The sequence below is a fragment of the Cydia amplana genome, chromosome 6 (genome assembly GCF_948474715.1).
Source record: "Cydia amplana chromosome 6, ilCydAmpl1.1, whole genome shotgun sequence".
Lineage (NCBI taxonomy): Eukaryota > Metazoa > Arthropoda > Insecta > Lepidoptera > Tortricidae > Cydia > Cydia amplana.
In genome coordinates, this window is record NC_086074.1 from 19,782,914 (window position 1) to 19,806,033 (window position 23,120).

Below are 23,120 nucleotides of genomic sequence, written 5' to 3' on the forward strand. Positions count from 1 at the left end.
AACATATACTAAAATCAGAATAAAATAAATATTTAAGTGGAGCTCCCATACAACAAACGTGATTTTTTGCCAATTGTACAGAACCCTTAATGGACGAATCCGACTCGCCCTTGGCCGGTTATTTTGTAAATGCATAGATACTGAAGAATTATAAGTTAACCCTTTTCGGCGCCATGTCAAACGCAAAAGCTAATATGAATATTCTTAATATGAATTAATAAAAATAAGTAAGAAGGTAAAGAAAATTATAGCAAGGAGGTTTCATAAATAAAAAGTAGGCCAGAATGAAATAGGTGAATTATAAAGAAATTAGTAAATAAACAGGTGAATTGTGTAAATATGTTTTTGTAGCAGAATGCGTAAAAGTTTTTATGCATCATGAAACGTAAAAACAGAAATGTTGCTCTTGACGTGTATCACATTTGACACATTAGGTGTAAATATTATTCTGTAACTTGTCATGTAAATGAACATACGTCAGAAAAAGGGCCAAACTACATGGATTAAATAGTGTAAACATATTTTGGGCACATTGTGTGAAAATATAAAACTGTAATATATCACGTAAACAAGTACTTGTCACATTACATGGCAACTTATTTTAATGTAAAGATTTTTTTGTAACTTTCAATTGTAAATATATCTTTGACGTCGACTGTATACTACGATGTACGATGTGAGTATGAATGAAGATGTGTTTAGTTATGATATGTGTATACATAGTATGGGTATGAGTACCCGAAAAGAAGGACTGCCTACAAAAAGAGATGAGATCCCATCAAAAACATTACATGTAAAAAGGTGCAAGTCTCGCAACGCTTCTACTACAAAAAAGTTTTGAGATGTAATGTGAAACCAAGTCGGTTATTTTAATCAGTGCCAGGGGGTGTTAAAACTGTATCAAATATATATCTTTAATTTGTAATACATATAATGACTTGGCAATCGCACATAATGCTTTACACGTACCGTACTCGTAACTCGTAAATACATATGTGTAATACTCAAACTGCAATTAGCGCTAGCGTTATGTTCAATTAGAAATATTTTTAATAGCTGACTATTATCCTTATGTCATTATGCAGCCGTGCGATGGCCAAGTCATTATACGTATTACAAATTAAAGATATATATTTGATACAGTTTTAACACCCCCTGGCACTGATTAAAATAACCGACTTGGTTTCACATTGCATCTCAAAACTTTTTTGTAGTAGAAGCGTTGCGAGACTTGCACCTTTTTACATGTTATGTTTTTGATGGGTCTTTTTTTACTGGTCACAGAATGAAATTGATTAATTTTGCTTGACCATTGTCTGAAATTATTCAGAAACTTAGTTTCAGGATTTGCGTTTAGATGAGCACGCAATAGCCCTTCTGGTGTCTTTCTGAATTGAAAGAATAAGGTTCAGAGCAGTATAAATGCTCTATGCTATTACGTCTATAACGATTAATGTGCGTACCTAACATGTTAGGTAGTACCTACATTGCTTCAACCGAACGGCCCTAAAGCTCGACTCACTTGATCCCACCAAATTAGGAATCAGGAATACATATATGACCTTATCAAATGTTCGCTCATTACCTCCCCAGCGTGTACCACTTACCGCTAGCACCAACTTTCAGTGCAGGGTATGGTATGGATAGTGAGTCACTTTACTCCTCTTCACTAGGTACATTCATTTAATAAGTTCGAAAATCTCTCGATAGGTTAGGTTAGGTATACCTATATAATATCTTGAAAATTTCACAAGAAATAAAGGAAGTTTTGTAAATAGAAAACGTCCTTCTCCATTCAAAAATGTTGGAAGCATGTGATCTTTTTCTATGTGGATAATTTCGCCATTTTTAAACTTTCCGTCTGCACGTCAGTGCTTAATTCTGTTATCTTGGAACTATTGGAGGAAGGAAGACTTCTAGTTGTCGATTCAAAACGAGACCTTACAATTTTCATATCATTACAGTATAAGTAAATTATGTAAACGCAATGTAAACGAGTTGATGGCCGGCGGGGTGCCATTTGTCGCCGTCTCATTTGAATGTGCGGGCGCCTTCAGCCGCTCATGACAATCACAATCGCTTCACGAGCACGGGCGATTGAAAAACTTTACCGTAAAGCTCACCAAAGACGCGAGGGAACTCGGAGCATGGTCTACTTGTCTAGGGTCTATTTGTCCTGACAGGTTTTATTCTATTCGTTGGTAAGCGATTACCGTTGCCCTTGGACACCCACAACACAAGAGGGGTTGTAAGTGTGTTTCCGGCCATTACGATTTTACTTGAAAGTTTGATCATATCGGTCCAGAAATACCGCAGGCGACAGTTCACTCCACAGTTTAGCTGTCCATTAATTAGTTTAGTCAAGTTAATCAAATCACACGGTATTCTTCGACAGTTCTGTCTATTCCGTTACCTACCTATCCCGAGGTTTCGAAGGTCAAAGGTCGTCTTACATTGGTTTACCCGAGATTCCCGAGAACTAGCGCCCGCTACACGACCAATCACACGGTCAGTTATTACTGGACAAATTATTGCGATTGCGGACAAGTAATGAGCCGGGTGTATTGAATGTTCGTGTGGGATGATAGGATAAGTGGACTCCAGTAGTGAGATCGTTCGGGAAATGTTTAGCTGCTGATTTAGCATAAGATAAGGCTGTACACGCTATCAGATCAGACTAAGATGTAGCGAGGAAGGGCAAGTTTGTTTTAAGTACATGTCGGGTCATTGACGGTTCGCAATATTAATTAGGTAATGCTTGCACCGCGCGCACCTTAATGGGAGGAGGAAGGTGCGTGTTAGTGAAATCAATCAGGATCGACGCTTGGGGATGACTCCTGAATTTTTGTCCCATATTTTCCCACTTTAGAGTACTAAAAAATCTATTGTAGGAATAAATGGGAACAGGCCGTATTACTGATGCATTTAATCGCATTCATCTATATCACACTAATCACACATATCATCTTTGATAGATGCTTAATCCCTAGTCCTGTACGTAACAATGATTACCATCCTTTGCCCTGGAGCACAGATTAATTCATACTACATGCAGTTCCCAGCAATTAAATGCTAAGTTGGTTGCTCAACAAAAGTGTCGCTATTAATTGGCCTATCTGTCAACGCCGGCGCAGTGCAGGATAGGCCTAATGATAGGATATACATACATAGGTAGTCCCAAACTAAACAAAGCATATTCTATATGTACTAGGCGATGATATCATACCTACATAAATAGATAAATACATCCACACTGCAGACATGCAGAAGCGTTACTGCTGCACGATGCATCACGATGTCACTGTCAATTTCTAGGACCCTAAATAACCATACAAAAACTGTCTTTTATACAACTAGGGAACAAATCAAATTGTTTTATTAAATAGGTAATGCTGAAGACGTTAATTTCGATTCTGGCGCGCCTCAGCCACCGGAGGGCTTGGTCAGTTTTTATTTAGTGTATGACATCTATTTCGTTTATAAAAATTGTTTTATTAATAAGTTACATTGGGCCTTCTACTTTTCAAGTTGGTTTTTCAGAGTTACCCTCTCTCACCTGCTCCGGACATAATGATAAAATGAAGTTATATATAGAGTTAAAATACTGGCTTAACATTCTGCACTGTGTCTACTATCACATAAGTCTATGTCAGCTGTATCATGTATTTATTACCCTCAATTTACATTTTTATGCAGATAATTTAAACTTCATTACGCAAGCGTTAGATGCGACCCGGATTAGGAACTTTCACAAAGGAGTCTGTAATCTTGATATACTTAGATAAAACGATAAGACATTCACGCCAAAAGAAAAGTCTTATACGTCTATGCAGCTCATAAGGAGATAGTACGTTTCTTAATTCAAACGCGTGCATATAGCTTGCACGCATCAACTGCACATGGTAGCTGACTACCTGATAGTTGTTAAGTCTTATTCCAAAGATGTAAGGTCTACGAATGGTTAGTGTTGTTATTACGCTCTCTTTCACACGCACGCGAGTTGTCGGTAGAATTTCGCTCATGGCAAAAACGCCGGGAGCACGCCATCAGTAATGAAGATGCATTGTTTTTGTTTGACTCTGAGTATGCTGTACACTTTATAAGTATGCCTGGAAGTCGTTACACATACGAGGGATACCAGGTTATTTCGTGACTGTTCATATTTTTCCAGGATTGCCAGGTTCTTATTGTTTTTCTCTTTTAATTTATCATTTTATTAGTTATAGTACCAAAGAGTAAAGTAAGTATGAAAAAAGAGAAGTGTGTAAGAGGAAGTTAGTACACAGACCAAAATATTTCAGAAGAAAGGATAGTAGGTAATTCTTCACAAATATTTTTTTGGCAAAATACTTATGGCGTGTTTCTGGCAAAATCACATGAGAGCCTAAGCTAACTCAGCATCAATTGGGCAAGCAACAGTGTGGAAGCGCCACCTTACACATACAACTTTTATGACATTTTGACGTTTAGGTATAATTACTAGAGCTGGAATAGTCGCTGCTAAGTCTTTGAATGCTAGACGGACTCCATCAGGCACTTTTTTAGGGTTCCGTACCAAAGGGTAGAAACGGGACCCTATTACTAAGACTCCGCTGTCCGTCCGTCCGTCCGTCCGTCCGTCCGTCTGTCACCAGGCTGTATCTCACGAACCGTGATAGCTAGACAGTTAAAATTTTCACAAATGATGTATTTCTGTTGCCGCTATAACAAAAAATACTAAAAACAGAATAAAATAAAGATTTAAGTGGGGCTCCCATACAACAAACGTGATTTTTGACCGAAGTTAAGCAACGTCGGGCGGGGTTCAGTACTTGGATGGGTGACCGTTTTTTTGCTTGTTTTTTTTTTGCCTGTTTTGCTCTATTTTTTGTTGATGGTGCGGAACCCTCCGTGCGCGAGTCCGACTCAAACTTGGCCGGTTTTTTATTATTTTCCTTAATACATGGAATTATCAAAAGTCCCTAAACATACTTTTTGTTCAACAGATTGGTGGAAGTAAACGGCACCAACGTCCTGTCATGTCGCAGCGTGGAAGAACTGCAGCGTGCAGCAAGCGCGGCGGCGCCGGCGCGGCTCGTGCTGCTGCGCGCGCACAGTTCCCCGCCTGTCAGCCCTAACCATACCAATACCAACAATACTAGCCCGCCGCCAGTTCCGACTACTCCCAATACTTTCACACAGGTATAAGTCCCGAGAAGCTATAAACTGAAATAGATGTCGTACATTAAAGAAAAAGTGACGAAGCCCTCCAATGGTGAAGGCCGGATTCGAACAGGCGTCTTTAGCAATCGGGGCTATAACGCCTTGAAACCCTTGGCCACCCCGCCATGATGGAATCAAAATATTTAATAAAATAATTTGATTTGTTCCCAAAGTTGTGTCCCGAGAAGCTCTTAAATATTCCGAGCTGGGGGTTGGATCTGCTTTACTGCTTAAGTATATAGCTAAAGCAAGAACGCTAAGCACTGAATTTCGTACATTGGCATCACGGATTAGACTATAATTTAAGTATTATCATGATACTGATATGTCAATATTATCGCGAGTCATTTGCTAATGGTATTCTTCATTAAAGAAACTCAACTTCTAGATCTCTTGATAACCAGTTACTTAAGCTTTGGATTCCTCCGAAAACGGTGCCGTCATATTACGGCCGCTATATAGCGTTGACTGACGTCACTAGAACGTTGTCTATGTAAACAAGATGGCGCGGTTGCCTAGACGGCGTTACGTTACGTTGATTGTCAACGTAACGTAAGATGACGGCCGTCATGACGGTGTCGATAGTTTCGTGAACGTTTTATTAGATAGCGGTGACGCCATTTTGAATAAATGACACGAGATTTGAATAAATGATTCCGTACTACGATTATTCTCCTCTTCTGATGATATTTCATCCTCCAAGTAAATTATAGATGATCAAGCAAATCTTGTCTACTGAATCTTCCTACTGGAAAAGGCGCGAAATTCAAATTTTCTATGGGACGTTATCCCATCGCGCCTACATTTTTCAAATTTGCCGCTTTGACCTTGGTGGATGACGGTGTGTTATGACGCCGTGGTACTTTCCACATGTCGCCACCGTAAAGAAGGCCGTCTTTTGCGGCCGCTATATGACGGCCGTCATATGACGGCACCGTTTTCGGAGGAATCCAAAGCTTTAGCAACATTTGTTTAAATCTGGTAAATTATCTTTTTCAGAACGAAGCAGCATCATTACGTGCCGAGCTCGGCGCGTTACGGTCAGCGGCCGAGCAAGCTCAGAAAGCCAAGGAGGGCCTTCGCGCTGACAACACACGCCTTACGCACCGCATCTCGTACCTTGAAGAACAGGTGGCCGAGCTGTTGGCGAGGCATCCACAGGTAAATACCGTTCAGAACGAGGCACCATCACTGCTATGTCCAACTGACATAAGGCTAGAATTCTAACTGCCATGCAAATCCGCCATGTTTCTTGTTCTAATGTTCGACAATGGGCCCGTTTCTCAAAAGCTTGTAACTTGTAATACAAGCGGATTTCACTTTTTGACAGCTTTTGTTAGAAAGGGACTTCCACTTGTAATAGAAGTTACAAGCTTTAGAGAAACGGGCCCTATGTCTGTGCTCCACTTGTAACACTTTGAACGTCTGTTTTCAGCTCCAGTCCGTTAGCAGCAGCGACAGCTGCATTACGGTTAACAAAACGAAGAAGAACGTTACCAACATCAGCATTTGCTCCGAGCCGCACGCCAAGAGCCCCAAGTCTGAAGTCCAAGTCTTCCAGAAGGGTCCAGACATCACAGCGATTGTTGCTAAACTACCAGGGCTTGATGGAGCAGAGGCGAGTTTGCCGCTGATGCGACCGAGGTCTAATGCGTCTGGTGCGTCCAGTCGCGCTGCGATTTCCCCCCGCGCGTCGCCCGCACCCCCCGCGTCCCGCGCGCATTCCGCCCACAGTATGGAACCACGCTCCCGTATGAGACACTCCCTTTCCCACCACTGCATCCACGCAGCTGATTACAGCACGGAAACTGACGCAGCTATACGCATGATCGAGCGCAACCAAAGACACATGGAGAAGCAGCGGCTCAAAGCGGAGAAACTCCACCGTTCTAAAGAAGATCACTTCCGCTCTGACAGTGATTTGGAGATGAATTCACGTGCGAGCGCGCCGCCTGATCGCCATTATGAGATCAAAAAGGCTGCCGACAGGATAGAAGAGAGCATTAAAAAGACCAACTGGGCGGAGCGAAAGACGCTATCCATTATTGAACAGCTAAAGCGCTCGCAACGGTTAAGAAAGTTGAAGAAAAACGATAGCGCTGAAGATGTTCATGTAGAGTCCGAGCGGCACTACATGTACCACAGGATCGACGGGAAAGTTCTAGAGAACGCGCACAAATCTAGCAGAAGAACGTCAAAACTGCATTCCCGGAGCGCTAAGTCTTCAGAGTTCGAGTCGGAATCAGATTACCCGAACGGTGATATCTACAGCAGCTCGCCACGGATCGACTACGGCTCTGAAACCTGCTCCACAAGGTTGAGTCACTACAAGAAGAACGATGATAGAAGCGAGGTGAAAAGCCGACCAACGCCGCCTCGGAAGCCATTACGTTTATCGTTGCATAAAGCAAAGAGCGCGCATTCTCTGATGAATGGAAGCGAGTCTGAAACACCGAGCAGAGCGCCCTCAGATATGAACGGAGAGGAATACTGTAAGAAGCCAGTGAAGAGAACGCATGCCAGTGACAAATGGGGCCGCGAGAGACGGAGTGACGGAGGCAGGGCGACACCGCGGCCTGTCAGGAGACACGCGGGGTTGAGCTCGTGCGAGACGCCGGCCGCAGATGATTTGTACCCTGAGCCGCATACGCCGCTGCGGGCGATGAGCGCGATGAGTCCTGGCAAGTGGTGCTAACATCTGCAGAACGGGAACGGTCCGTTCTCGAGTACAAATGGCCAGCAGATATGATGTTATTAGCTCTTGTAGGACCATCATTTGTCAGGAATTTTTATACATTTAATAGATATAAAGTGTCCAGGAGATAAACCTTTCTAGATATGTTTTTGGATATTTTTTATTATATTTGAAAAAATCAGAAATAATTCTTATTTTAACTAGTATGGCATCATCTTCATTCTGGACTCCATACTCGTATAAAATTAATTTATAAATGTACATTCGTGAAACGTTATGTTCGTAAGATAATTATTATATTTAGATTGATAGATTGTTGTAAAAAATATGCACAATGCCATGAGGCTAATTTTATTCAGTTAGAAAGCTAAGTTTAAAGACTGGACCAAATGTAACTTGCAATAACATCTTGTACAAAAAGCGCGCAAAAATATATATCTGACATGATATTATTTGCTCGAGTTGCAGCGATCTGCAACGTATTATTCCAGATGGCTGTTGATGATCATAAAACTGTTACATGGTTAACCTGTTTTTGACATTTGGTGGACATAACAGCGGTAAGACCGCGTTCCCACTTTGTCGTAACGACAGATAGTCGTGCGTCGTGGCCTATACATTTATGGAGGTATTCGTCATGGCTTGTATATTAACTGACGACTATCTGTCGTTACGACATAGTGGAAAACTCATTCAGAGGTTCTAAAACATTTCAACAAAAAAATAGGCCACCCCGCTTTAAATATCTGACAATACTTTGAACATGACTGCAATAGTTTTAATTAGAAATAAGCTAGATATAACTCGCACAGTGTATATTTTACATAAGTATATACGGCACCCACCGCGATAATACTCACTTAGGTACCTTGTATTTATATATAGGAAAATATAATACGGTAAATATAAAGATAAGAATTAAATTGGAACTTTTTATTTTTTATTAAACCTTACAATTACAGAAATAAAGTCAACATTTTAACGCTCCCGCGCTGACATAAAAAAAGTTATTGACGGTATAAGAAGTGTAAAATCTAAAAACAATATCTTGCCGTGAGTTTTAGCGACATCTACTTCAGCTGTCAAATTTGATGTTAGAATTTATCTTACATTTTACACCTCTTCTACTATTAACAACTCTTTGGACATAAGTATAAAACCTCGATATAATATAACACATTCAGTCTAAAAAGGCCTTTTTCACACCAGACAAAGGCGCAGCTATCTGATACAATTAAATGAATACTACTATTTCATTCCATGATATAGCTGCATCTCATTCGTGCTGAATTTGACCTGGAAAAGCGATTAATATTCGTAATATTTAATGACATCCGTCAAAAAATTCCTTTGATTAGCTATATTTGGCCTAGGTATACTAATATTTCTTGAAATATGTCATTAATATAAAACAAATAATAATCGCCTGGCTACCTCGTCTTAGGTTAAGCATTTCGATCTCTTTCTGTACATTAGGTCAGAAAAGGATAGCAGATTTCGCCTAGCCCGTGACAAATACAATATGTGACTCAAGTTAAATCATCTTGCATCTCTATCTAATACATATGATTAAGGTGTGAGCGCATAATGTGAAGAGCAAAAAGATAGCTCCTTAGGTGTATGAGAATAATAATAGTATAGCTACTTAATAAATAATATCTTCGCGAAAAATACAATGTAGTTGTGAAATTCCGTTGCAAAATCCTGCATTTAAATTAAGAGCAACATAAAACCCCATATTAATAAAACAACAGGCCTCTGTTGTTGTTGTTGTAAAATATGTTGTCTCATTCTAACATAATTATCAAAGTGACAGATAAACACAAACGATTTCGATACAGTTTACAATGAAAACATTAAAGCTTTATAAACAATAACACACATACATACATATAGTTCGTTTTTTTTTTTGCATTAGAAAGAAGATAAGCCATCTTGTCGTGTCTTTTAATTGAAAAACGCTTTAAAAAAATCAGTAACTATTACTTATGAAAGCAGAAGAATGTAAATAATAGTATATGATTCATAATTGTTACATATTTGCCGTGACTTATTTTTCAAAAGTGTTTTTCAATAAAAAGACACGTCAAGATTGTTTACCTTTTTTCTAATGCTAAATAAACGAACTATAGTTCAATTCATTACATACGTGATATCGAATTAAAGCGATAACAGGAAGATATAATTATTATGATCAAATATGGGCAAAGAAAACTGTCATATTGTAGTTATTCCCATCTGTTACCGTTGGTGACAATTAGGTTTTTTTTCTCAGTTGAGATTGGAGCGAAGTATAGCTTGCAACTGTAATATAGGTACTTGTAAAGCCTGCTACACAACACAACGATATATTGACTTCCAGGCTTTACAAGTGATAACTTAAACACAGCGAAAAATACCACAAATACAGGAGTTTTCTTTCCCACAATTCACCTTTAATTACATCAAAGAGATTTTATAGAGAGTTACTGTCACGGTAAAATATGTAGCCACAGTAAATTTACCGCCATCTTTTGACATAAGATTAAAACTGTTCGAACTGTGCAATCTTTTCGAACGATGGCGCCATAACCTTTGGCCTATGCTCGGTTAGATGGCGTTAATTTCAATATTTACAAATTAACACATATCAGTGAAAGAATACGGATTGAAGTCAAATGGCGTTTAACAGTCTTCTGTCAAAAGATGGTGGTAAATTTACTGTGGCTACAAATTTACCATGACAGTAACTCTCTATAAAATCTATTCTCTTTAATTACATGCAAGAGACATGACAGTATTGAGAGTTGATATTTACAGCAATATTAAGTATGTACAGTCACCGCGCGGGCGAACGCGGACTGTACACCATATATGTTTAACGACTGAAAATCTATGGCTTATGTAAACACGCATATTTGATGTACAGTTAGCCTTATGGTCTTTCTACGGGTACTGAATGGCACCAATACACACATGATAGTTATTTTGATACATAAACTTGCGATTCAACATCGTTTAAACATTTGCTGAACTAGATGGCGCTGCGTAACATTAACGTTTGACAACCTAGTTACCGCGCGTAAACTATACGTCACCATGCTGTATCGTTGCGAAAAGTATCGTATTTTCCAAACAGCACGGGTACAACGACAGATGTCATCTCAGGCTTGTGTCGGTCGCGAACTATAGTTCGTTTTTTTTAGCATTAGAAAGAACTTGCAATAAGGTAAGCGATCTTGACATGTCTTTTAATTGAAAAACGCTTTTTAAAAATCAAAAACTATTACTTATGAAAGCAGAAGAATATAAATGATCGTATTAGATTCATAATTGTTACATATTTGCCGTAACTTATTTTTAAAATGTGTTTTTCAATTAAAAAACACATCAAGATTTTATATTAAAGGAAAAAATGGAAAAATTACGCTTCCGGCAGGACTTGAACCCGCAACCTCCGCAATCCGTGCGTTAGCTCTGCCAATTGAGCTACGGAAGCCTACCAGAATCTTGCGAATTTTTCCATTCCTTCCCTCAAGCACACGCCTTTGGGGTGGCGTATAGCGACATCTACCGAAAGACGATTACATCTTTTTAAGATTGTTTACCTTATTTCTAATGCTAAAAAAAACAAACTATAAGAACTGTTAAGAATGAAATCCTGTGAAGGACCGAAAGGAACTAAATCTTTTTGCGCGCTCTTAACCCGTGGAGCGCCCTAACAAGACACGTGTGCTAGTAACCAGTATAGGAGTTCCATACTACGGTAATTCTGGGGCGCTCCAGGGGTTAATCGGTCTTTAGGTCATTTAGTTCAGTGGGATTGGAGAGCGCTTGACTGAGTGAAACAGAAAACGGTCGGAACGAAATGGTTCACAATGTCACTGGCACAAGTGCGAACGAGATGAAAGAATCACGTGACACGCCAAATCCCGAAAAGTTTGAAAGAAAATCAAATATTTTATATATATTTTAATTTTTTATTGTGTTAACGTGTTTTAATGTTTAATATTGACCTAATTATAACGTACAAATTGAATTATATTTAGTAACCAAAGATTGGGACAAAATCAAGTGTAAAACCGATTCCTATTCATTCCCTAAAGTGCCTAAAGGAACTAAAAGACCGAACTACATAGTTCGTTTGACCGATTGACCGAGAGCGGAGCGCTCTCTGTAGTGAACGAGCAGGCACAAGCCTAATCTCAGTACAGTCACCATCAGGTATAAAGGAGCGGCCGAGGTGCTCGAAAATATCTGAACACGCACTCTAAAGCCTTGATCATAGTACATGATTTGTGAGCGCCTTGGCCGCTCCATTATATCTGATAGCGACTGTACGAGATTTTGTGATTGATGATTATAAATTGTATGGAGATGACATATGTCACCGTACCCATGCTGTTTGAAAATACTATAAACAGATCTTGAAACACGTTATTTAGCATTTGCCATTTTGTCACCTTTCGAAAGACCTTTACACTAAACAATTCCCTCTACACTGAAATTTGACACAAAACAAAATATATAAATAATATACAAACTTATAATTACAACGGCCACAATTCAATTACTTGATTATTAAAACATTTTTCTTCGTTAGCCTTGAAAAACAGACTTTGTACCCTATGAAATAACGTTCAATTTAATACGACTTAGGGCTCATTTAGACGGCGCGCGGACTCGTATACGATTTTAGTTACATTAGGGACCATTGAGGTTACAACAATTCAGCTGACCGATCAAATGACGCAATGTAATGAAACTCGCATGCGAGTTCTCGCACCGTCTAAATGAGCCCTAATACAGCGCTAATTCAAAAAATAAATTACTTAGTGTAAGGCCTGAGTGGACGCTCGAAGCGGAGCGTTCGGCGGGGCGTGCAGCGTGGCGTCGGGCTCACAAGTAATTTGAGCGGCGTGCACTAAGGCCGCTCCTATACGCTTGCATTTGTTTAACATGCACGCCGCACGCCCCGCCCTGCTACACGCCCAACTCGAGCGTCCACTCAGGCCTTACACTAAGGCGGTTACGTATCATACTGGATGCAAATCACACGTCGCTGCGCTCCGATGTGCGAACGGGATGTCGCTATAATACGCGCATAGCGTTGTCTCGCTCAAACAATGGAGCGACGCGCGAATCGCATCCAGTGTAACAACCGCGAAACATTGAGCTTCAGACGCTTCGTACAAGCAAAATTAAACTTTGTAACAATGATTTAAAGTCGCATGTCGTATGGAGCGTCCGGAAAAACCAGCCAGTACTGGCACAATAGAAATATAAGCAGTACAGTAACTTTATACAGGCATTTCGAGTTGCGACATGATCGCGTTAACGAAAAACTATTACTCTACTGAGTTAATTTTACTGTTTAAACACTAGTTTAGTTACTCGATTATATATTTTTTATAAATCGTTGCTTAGATGTTGAAAAATTGCAGGATCGAGTGAAATAATCTACCTGAGCGGCAGCTGACTTTCACGAGGCTACATTATACCATAACGACTTTACGAGTTATATCGCCCGAGAAAAACTCTTGACTTAGTACTTTTCCTGAAGATAGTGGTATTCTTTTAGTAGCGACTTGTTTTTAGTGAGTAACAGAGGGTGTGAACTTTGCGAGCATGTTTTCAGTAGACCTAAAATTCGAAGCAACGGCCAAGATTAACGTACTTCTTAAGGGCGTAGAGTAAACGCAGCTCTTTAAACGATCTATTCATGAGTATAGAGAATCGTACGCGCATCGCGTCGCCTCCGCCCGACACGCGTCGTTTGTGGCGACGACCCGTCGACGAGTCCTTAACGGACTAGCCGGAGCGGCAGTTGACTTTCACGAGGTTACATACGCTCTTAACAATTTTACGAGTTATATCGCTCTGATTTAGTACTTTGTATGTGGTATTTAGTAGTGACTTAACTCAAAACAGCTGCTGAAAACTTTCCTAGCATAGCATCTAGCATGTTTCCAGTAAATAGAACTAAAATTCGAAGCAACGCCCAAGATTGACATATTTCTTAAGCGCATACATCAGCCGTAACTCCTTAACGCTCCTCTTCATGAGTAATTATAGAGTCGTACGCGCCTCGCGTCGCCGCCGTCCGAGGTGCGTCGTTTTTGCCAAAGTCGCCGGAGCGACAGCTGACTTTCACGAGGCTATATACGCTCTTAACAATTTTACGAGTTATATCGCTCTGATTTAGTATTTTATATGTGGTATTTAGTAGTGACTTAACTCAAAACAGCTGCTGAAAACTTTCCTAGCATGTTTCCAGTAAATAGACCTAAAATTCGAAGCAACGCCCAAGATTGACATACTTTTTAAGCGCATACGGCAGCGGTAACTCTTTGACGCTCCTCTTCATGAGTATAGAGAGTCGTACTCGCCTGGCGTCGCCTCCGTCGGAGGCGCGGCGCTTGTGGCGGCGGCCGGCGGAGGAGTCCGACGTGCCGGAGTCTCCGGAGCCCGAGGAGCGCCGGGTGAAGTGCCGCTTTTGGCGGCGGCGGCGGCCTGCTGGCGAAATAACGTTTTGGTCATAAACTGAAATAGAACTACACGAAAGAAAGTGATCAAAACATTCAGTGCCGAGGACTGAGCTTCTAGGTATATTTAATTTAAAATATTGAGGACACAAATATTGACCATCATTATTTAAGGCTTGGCCAGACACAGAGCGCGACGCAGCGCCGCGTCCGCGCCGCGTGATGCCGACGCGATGACTGTTCAAACAGGGCGCGCGCGGACCGCGCTCTCAACACGCCCTCATCGCGCGCGCGAACGCGGCGCGGCCGCGCGCCACCGCTCGCTGCCTAACGCCCGATCCGACTGATGTGACCTAGCGCGACGCGGCGGCCCGCCGCGTCCCGCCGCGTCCGCGCGGCGCAGCGCTGCGCGGACGCAAGGGGCCGCGCGGCGCGGGGCGCGACAGAAGCGGGGCGTGATACCGGCGGGGCGCAGTCTGTTTGACGTCGGTAACCTGTTAGCATGTGCCGCGGTCGCGCGGCGCGGACGCGGCGCTGCGTCGCGCTCTGTGTCTGGCCAAGCCTTTATGCAATCACAAATTATTTAAGTATCAATATTCAGCTTTTAACAATACTATGTATTATTAAAAGCTGAATACCAACCAATACCAATAACCAATTTTCGTTGTTAAAGTTCACGATAAAAACACACATGCGAAAGCTAAACTTTCTAGAGTTTAATAAGCCATTATCTACCCGGTTATTTACATCTGGCCGCGTAGCCAACGTGCGAATCGCTTACGCTCCGTTGCGATCGAAACGCAACTGTCACTGTCGCACTAATATGGAAGAGTGATAGAGAGACACAAAGCGATTCGATGGCGAAGCGCAAGCGATCGTCACCTTGTCTAGGCCGCCTGAAAAGTTAACTAAGGAGATGAAAAATAGTCTGGCAAACCCAAGTTGTCAGTAGAAAAAAAAACGTAAACTGTGAAATATTTTGTCGCGAAAGATTGATCTTCTTTGGACGTCTTTACTTCGCATCTTTAGTTTGTTAGACTAGAGAATAGACTCACCGGTCCTGGAGCCGGTATCGGAGTCCTGACCGGAGCGGCGCGGGCTGCCGGCCTCGTAGCCCGTGCTGATCGGGGAGGAATCCGCTGAGGGCGTCATTTCACCTATACCTGCAAATAAAAAATAATTAAATACACTACTATTAGGCCTCACGTCTCACTTGTGTATCACTACAAACGCTCACCGGTGTGTAGCTTCTGCCTCGGCGGCTTCTCGGCCTCGGCCTCGAGGCTCGCTTGCTCCGTCTCAGTGTGTATCACTACTCACCACTGTCTAGCTTCTGCCTCGGCGGCTTGTCGGCGCTGGCCGACGAGCCGGCCTCGGCCTCGCCGTCGGCCTCGAGGCTCGCTTGCTCGGTCTCGGTGTGTATCACTACTCACCGCTGTCTAGCTTCTGCCTCGGCGGCTTGTCGGCGCTGGCCGACGAGCCGGCCTCGGCCTCGCCGTCGGCCTCGAGGCTCGCTTGCTCGGTCTCGGTGTGTATCACTACTCACCGCTGTCTAGCTTCTGCCTCGGCGGCTTGTCGGCGCTGGCCGACGAGCCGGCCTCGGCCTCGCCGTCGGCCTCGAGGCTCGCTTGCTCGGTCTCGGTGTGTATCACTACTCACCGCTGTCTAGCTTCTGCCTCGGCGGCTTGTCGGCGCTGGCCGACGAGCCGGCCTCGGCCTCGCCGTCGGCCTCGAGGCTCGCTTGCTCGGTCTCGGTGTGTATCACTACTCACCGCTGTCTAGCTTCTGCCTCGGCGGCTTGTCGGCGCTGGCCGACGAGCCGGCCTCGGCCTCGCCGTCGGCCTCGAGGCTCGCTTGCTCGGTCTCGGTGTGTATCACTACTCACCGCTGTCTAGCTTCTGCCTCGGCGGCTTGTCGGCGCTGGCCGACGAGCCGGCCTCGGCCTCGCCGTCGGCCTCGAGGCTCGCTTGCTCGGTCTCGGTGTGTATCACTACTCACCGCTGTCTAGCTTCTGCCTCGGCGGCTTGTCGGCGCTGGCCGACGAGCCGGCCTCGGCCTCGCCGTCGGCCTCGAGGCTCGCCTGCTCGGTCTCGGTGTCCTCCTCCGGTTCGTCGTCCTCGACTTCCTCCTCGTCCGCGTCCCAGTCCATCTCCCGGGACGTCGTGGCTTCACCACCACCCATCTGGTAATAAAGAGAACAATCAAACAAATTGGTTCTGAACAATTTTAGTTAATTAACAGCACCTTCTCTCTCTTTCTAACTGTGTTAATAAAAGAGGAACGGGTAGGAATTTGTATGAAACGTCACGGTCAACTCGCCTACTCTTTATATTTCTATCCGATTTATTAAATAGAACTTGTGTTTAAAAATAACTGCTATCTATGTTTTTCTAATGATTATCTGGTGCTTTATTTCGTCCATGGTGTAAAATAATTTATTTTAAATGCAGTATGATATAATACCTTTTTGTTTTTCTCCGCTCACCTTTCCCAAGTATATCTCGACCTCAGCGGGCATTTCATCCTGCTCATCCTCGCTGTGTCCGTCCCTGCGCCGCCTGCGCCTGTCCCTCCTCTCAGTCCTACTGTCGCGCGTCTGGCTCCTGTCGCGCGTCCTGTCTATGTCGCCATCGCTTGTCGTGTCGCGCGTCCTGTCCATGTCGCCATCGCTTCTCGTGTCGCGCGTCCTGTCCGTGTCGCCATCGCTTCTCGTGTCGCGTTCGGGCGTGCTGTCTTTGTCGAGTGTTTTGTCAGCTGTGTCTGCTGAGGGCTGTGTTCTGCTGGCTGATGGGACTGGTTCTGAAGCTAGAAAAAAAAAAGGATTTAAATTAGTATAAAGGTCAGAACACACCGGCTGCGTATGTAAAATGTATTTTTTTTTACTGTAGAAAGTAAAAAGGTAAATATTTACTGATCAAATAAAAAGATTTGTCTCATTATATATCGTCTCGAGCAGGGGCACGGAGTAGGTAGTGAAACACCTTATATGTGATAGTGTAAGAACATTAAGAACGTTTATTCTCTAAATGCCTGCCTATATATACACGTTAGGTTGCGCTGACACAAGCAATATGCGTTTATGTCACAGTAATCCATAGCGTTACTGCTAAACACGTAAAGCGGCTAATTGCCATATTACACTAAAGATAATAGCCCAAATTTCTCAATTCACACCTACCTCGTTTAAAAATTTCCTACCAATATTTCGTCACCTAAAAAAGTAAAATTTGTTAAACAAAAAGGTACCAGATCCCACGCCGTTGTAACGTCACGTCAAATGATAATAAAAAAATATGTTTATACCCAAAAACACAAAAATCAGCACAGCAACGAAGTAAGGTGTACCTTTATACTAAGTACTTCAATAACATATACGAGTAGAATCCGGTAAAAGGATATCAACCTATCGGTACAGGTAGTAAACCTTACCCGGTTCAGGGGCGGCGTCATCAGCCGGAGCCCTCGGCCGCTCCTCGTCCCGGAGCTCGAAGGTGAGCATGCCGCGGCAGGGGCGGCCCCGCCCCCTGCCGCCCCCGCCCCCGCCCGGCGAGGGGGGGGAGCGGGGCGGGCTGGCGTCGTCCCCTCGCTGGAAACGTACACTCTACTATTGAATACGGCATTGTAATATGGGGTAAAACGCTAGCAAGCTACATGGTTATTTATTTGCGAATCTTACGTCCGTCGAAAAGAAACAAAACTATAGTAAATATACACACAGTTGAGAAATATTCGTGAAGGCGTTTTACCACCTGAAAGTAGACGGCGCTTTGTCGCCAAATATTCCACTTCAAGTATCGAAACCCGTCCATGACATATTATTCGATGATATGCGTCTACTAAAATTCTAAAGTTATCCTGATTACGATAAATGACAATACAATATTATACAAGATCGACTATTTATTGGCTCCTACAACAGCATACATCAAATTAAGTGTACTCTACAAGACACTGAAGTATGGGGTCCTGGTCACCCGTCATCAGACAACTGTCGTTGAACGCAGCGTAACATGATTTATCGACATTTAAGAATCACGCTTATGTGGACTCCAAAAGCGACTAGGGCACAATGGTATGGGGTAAAATCACTGTGACAATACATAATTCAAATGATTTCGTTTTGTCAATTATACATTTCAATTTTAGATTACTTGGTCAGTGGAGTCATCAGGGTTGTCGTCCGACGTGTCGTCGGACGGCGCGTCGAACCGTAAGGCACCGGCCACACGGGACGGGCCCATGCTCAGCACTAGGGACAGCAATGCGTTCATCTCGCCCGCGCCGCCGTTGCGGTCCAGGTCGTGTAGTGCGTTTAGGCCCTCTGTAGAAAAGTCTATAGTGTGAAAGATCGCTAAATATAAAGTTTTAATTGTGAAAACTCTTTAGAATATTGAACTTAGTGTATAAAACCGATATTTGCCTGCTTTACTCAATTACTTTTCGAACTTTACTCAATAGTGAACCAAATCTTGGACTATTGGTTTTTATACCCGTTCGATTATCCCAGTTTGTAAGACTGATCTGTCATTGTATTGGAAATTTGACTAGTAAAATATCTAATCAACTCATTTCAGTCTCTGCAACATAAAAACACTGCTGACACTTACCAACATCACTTTCATCCTCAATAGGTATACAGATCCGCCTCGGGCACGGCTTCTTGGCGGGCGGCGGGCGCGGCGGCGGCGCGCGCAGCTCGGGGTGGCGCCGCCACACGCCGCCGCGCAGCGCCGCGCGGACCATGCCGCGGCACAGGGTTTGGAGACGCGCTGGGCACTGTTCTTCTACGAAAAAATATATATATGAGTGTCATGCCAGAATACAACCTAATCTACAAAGATTCTCTGAACAGAGCGAACTTTTAACACATTAATTGCCACCCAGCCAAACAAGACATCCGCGCCAGGCCACAAAAATATCGTCAAATAAAGCTGTAGTACCACGATCCCGACTATCGGGTCATCCGGCCTGGGAACCAAATCATAAAATACCCGATAGTCGGGTTTTCGGCACTGAATGTGTTAAGGCACAAAGCGTGCACCACCTAAAATCAACGTCTCAGCCTCAAGAGACACACGAACCTGCTTACTAATGGACGTGTAAACTTATGGAAGAGTAAAATAACTCACCCATTCTAATAAGATCCCCCGCCTCCTCCTTGGTGGGCACGCGCAGCGTCGCGAACGAAACGTTGAGGACGCTGCGCGATGTCCACTCGGACTCGCCGACCCTCTTCACCTGGACAAGGTTGTCGTTCAGCGGCATCACTAGGATACCACCCACCTGGAACATTTTAATTAATAAGTACTGTTTCCAGCAGCCACAATTATAAGTATATTTGGAAACTCTGATTTAGCAGCCTAACAAACTTTACAAATGGTAAAGGCGGCTCCACACGGAAATTGAGGCTGCTATGCCTCGGGCGAGGCACGACTCTACATACCGAGCTAGTTTATTTATTTATTTATTTATTCAAGAAACAAACAGTCTTTTATAGTTATATATAACACTGGAAATTTTCTTAAAACTAGACTTACAGTTTCCTTAATGAAAATATTTTAACATCATGTTAATTCAAATTGTTTTCTACAGAGTAAAACAGAGCTATTTGTGCATACAACAATAAACTAAGAGAAAAATAATAATAAAAAAAAAATAATAGTTCGCGCGGCAATTTCCTCGCGAGATGACTCGTTGTATGTGGACACACCTAATTTTTTTTTTTTTTTTTAGAAACAAACAGTCATTCATTAACATTAATCAATAGATTGAGCAGAAGTAAATAGACCTATAGTTTCCTTAATTAACATATCAAAAAAAAATACGTAGCCAATGCACGATTAAATAAAACAAGAAAATTCGTGAAATGCAAAATGTTTTTTACAATGCTTTCAACAAATAGCTGTGAGCTTGTCTACATGAAGTTTAAGTGATTAACATCTAGAAAGAAAAGTAAATTACAAAATGTAAAGTAAATAAACAGGCAAAGATATATACCTTAATTATTAGAAAAATAATACATGCTTATTAGGTATTATTTATGCACCTATATCATGTGAATGCTTTTTTCAGTAAAGTAGTTGTACAGTTAAATATATCCACGTGTGTGAGTGTTTCAGTGTTATTAAATAGTTTACAAACACACTTAATAAACGCATTACCAGCATAACAAGTCCTAATGATGCTCACGCACGATATATATGTTATATGTTCTCGCGGGCTTGGTTTGCGCAACTCGACGTCTTATTATTGCGCCTATTGCACAATAATAAATACATACATAAGCCAAGGCATTCCCCCAACATTAGTTAAATATCCTAAGTAAACTTAAATGACGTGATTGTAGGTTTTAATTAATCAAACATTTATTGATAAAAAACAAGTATTTGTTTGTGACTTGTGACTAGTTTTATTGCACAATAACAACTGCCCATTACACTGTGCGACAAATTTGAATGATGAAATATTAGAAATTATAAGTGTGAGACCTAGAGAGCACCAAATTTTTAAACTTCAGTCGAGATACTAATAATAAAAAAAACTACCCAATCTGTCTGGTTTGTAGCAATAAATGTATGTCAGTTGGATAGCAGATTGACCAATCAAAATCTTATTTTAGTATTTCCAACAACACAATTTCACATACCTTGATGAGTTGTTTGAAGTAATTCTCGTACTCCTCTGGGCAGCCGGCACCACAGTAGACACGGTCATAGGGTGCTCCCAATGGTGCTATGCACAGTCCATTGCCTATACAAAATACACAAAGCAGTTTAGTCATGAAAAAGTAACAGTTACTTGGATGATAAAAAACAACTAACATTGTGTATTTTCAAGAAATTTTTTATATTCCCAGAGACCTATAAAAAAGAATTATTTTTCCATTGTATAGCAAATTGTCTCAGCAAGTTTGTTTGTGTTGTTTTTTAAATTTTGTTTAAATTCGATTTGTGTGTTGTCTTTATTTAGCAAGTGTAGTTAGTAGTAAGCAGTTTTGTGGGCAGCTGAAGTTAATAAATCTATTATACATATTTAATAATGGATATATATTATGTAAAATATCTAAATACCTCTGCAAATTAGGCAATAAATATACTTTCTAGCCACCAAACTATAATGATCTGTGTTTAGTCTAATATAAACTTTTTCCCTAGGCCATAGGCAGCGACCGCAACATTCCCGACTAGGTGCTCAAAAACTGCGAGTCCCTCCTCACATCCATGATCAAAGTGTACCACAGGGACCTGCAAGCTTTAGCTGTTCAGATGGAAGACCAGAAGCGGCTCTCAGAGAAACTGTATCAGATCTTCGAGACGTACTTGCCTGTGCTGCAATATGGATGTCATATCTTCAATTTTGATTTGTCAAATAAAGATTCAAATTGGAATGGAACATGAGACCTTTTTATAGGCCTCTGGGTGGCTAGAGGATACTGGTAGTTTTAACAGTTACAACAAGAAAAGTCAGAACTACAAATTCAAATTTGACTTACCCTGATAATATTTAGGTTCACAAAAATCAAATTCATCCAGTACTGGAGAGTTTTCTATAAACTGTCCGAGCCTTTTATTAGCATATTCAACCACCGTGGGATGCACTTCCACCCCATGGCTGATGCCGCTGGAGCCCAAGATCAACCCCACCAGAGTGCTGAGGTAGCCTGTACCCGAGCCCACATTCAGGAACGACAGCCCCGGGCACAGCTCCAGGCCTTCCATCACTTCACTGTCGGGCAAAGAGTTCACCCGTCAAGCATTTGTATAGAACACCTATAATATGTTTAACAAAATGAAAATATAGGATCTCGATGTGTAAAGACATGGAAATATTTACTGTATTTTGTATGCACGTAAGGTCCACTTTTCAACTGTTGATGCTACAGTGGACAAAGGGGTCAAGATTCAAAGAGTTCACGTAAAATGACAAACAAGTGATTATGAATGGCGATTATTATCAAAGGCCAAATGTGTACATTGACTTTTGTTAGTGAGGATGTCGTTAGGGGCGCGTACCTGTAGATGCAGGGCGCGGAGAGGTGCAGCGGGCCGTGCCGCCACGCCAGGTCTTTGTAGGCCTGGTCCCGTGCATCCCGCGTCATGTAATCCGCGCGGTCCAGCGCCCTGAACACTCGCTCCACATCCCGTGATCGGATGTAGTTGCTGCTCACTAGGTTGTCGATCAACTCGCTGTTATCCCTGCCCGAGCTCACGGCGCCTCCCATATTGTTTGTTTTGTTCCGACCTTTCCTTGCACTACCCGACTCCTCAGCTGATAAAAATTGTGACGTCACACTTGTTTTTCAACATAATTCGTCGCCAATATGTCACGTTCACCACGATCTGACGATTACGATGCACCATATATAGAACGAAGTCTCTGAATTAATTGTTTTAGAAGAAAACGCGATCAATTTCGTTAATAATCCAAGAAATCGAACGGGGCAGAGTAGCTCACATGAAGAAAATTGTAGACATTGTAGTAGGTATTTTTTATTTTTGTTTTCTCTTAACTGTCAAAAAGAGCCGATCTCTGATTGGTCTAGATAAGAAAGGGACAACGACTCACCAATCATAGTTCAGCATAAACAAAGTCAAAAAATCGGAAAGTGAAATCGATTGATTTGTTTTGTAACGTTTTGTGGATTATTGTTACATGCATTGTTTTAATTTGGAAGCCTCACTATTCAAACTATCAGTTTTAATTCATTATTTCTTCAAATAAGTTTAATTTAATTCCATATTTTATTTTACAATGCATAC

General features: G+C 42.1%; 2 protein-coding genes across 2 annotated transcripts in view; one reads left to right on the forward strand and one right to left on the reverse strand.

Annotated features, from left to right (window-relative positions):
* The window catches only part of LOC134649049 (uncharacterized), a 104,400-nt gene extending 96,454 nt beyond the window's left edge, over nt 1–7,946 (forward strand). The window contains exons 9-11 of the mRNA XM_063503760.1: nt 4,986–5,181; nt 6,202–6,363; nt 6,638–7,946. Coding sequence (XP_063359830.1) covers nt 4,986–5,181; nt 6,202–6,363; nt 6,638–7,897 — 1,618 coding nt within the window. The 3' untranslated portion in view covers nt 7,898–7,946. The remainder of the gene's footprint in view (nt 1–4,985; nt 5,182–6,201; nt 6,364–6,637) is intronic.
* A 6,198-nt stretch (nt 7,947–14,144) lies between these two features.
* LOC134649173 (uncharacterized) lies at nt 14,145–23,079 on the reverse strand. Its single transcript, XM_063503888.1, has 14 exons — nt 22,374–23,079; nt 21,854–22,086; nt 21,008–21,111; nt 19,491–19,644; nt 18,969–19,145; nt 18,513–18,682; nt 17,791–17,947; nt 16,847–17,166; nt 16,360–16,543; nt 16,134–16,238; nt 15,908–16,012; nt 15,682–15,786; nt 15,417–15,524; nt 14,145–14,392 (listed from the first exon to the last, which is right to left on the reverse strand). The coding sequence occupies exons 1-14, from the start codon at nt 22,580–22,582 to the stop codon at nt 14,163–14,165; spliced, it is 2,361 nt and encodes a 786-aa protein (XP_063359958.1). The 5' UTR covers nt 22,583–23,079; the 3' UTR covers nt 14,145–14,162.
* Between the last annotated feature and the right edge of the window lie 41 nt (nt 23,080–23,120).

What these genes read in the sequence shown, in the direction of transcription:
- LOC134649173 (XM_063503888.1), bottom strand. Translation starts at nt 22,582, where the DNA reads ATGGGAGGCGCCGTGAGCTCGGGCAGGGATAACAGCGAGTTGATCGAC. An exon ending in GAGGCAGAAGCTAGACAGCG is followed by an intron (nt 16,013 to 16,133) that starts GTGAGTAGTGAT and finishes AGCGGTGAGTAG; the next exon opens with TGATACACACCGAGACCGAG. An exon ending in CGATACCGGCTCCAGGACCG is followed by an intron (nt 14,393 to 15,416) that starts GTGAGTCTATTC and finishes TTATTTCGCCAG; the next exon opens with CAGGCCGCCGCCGCCGCCAA.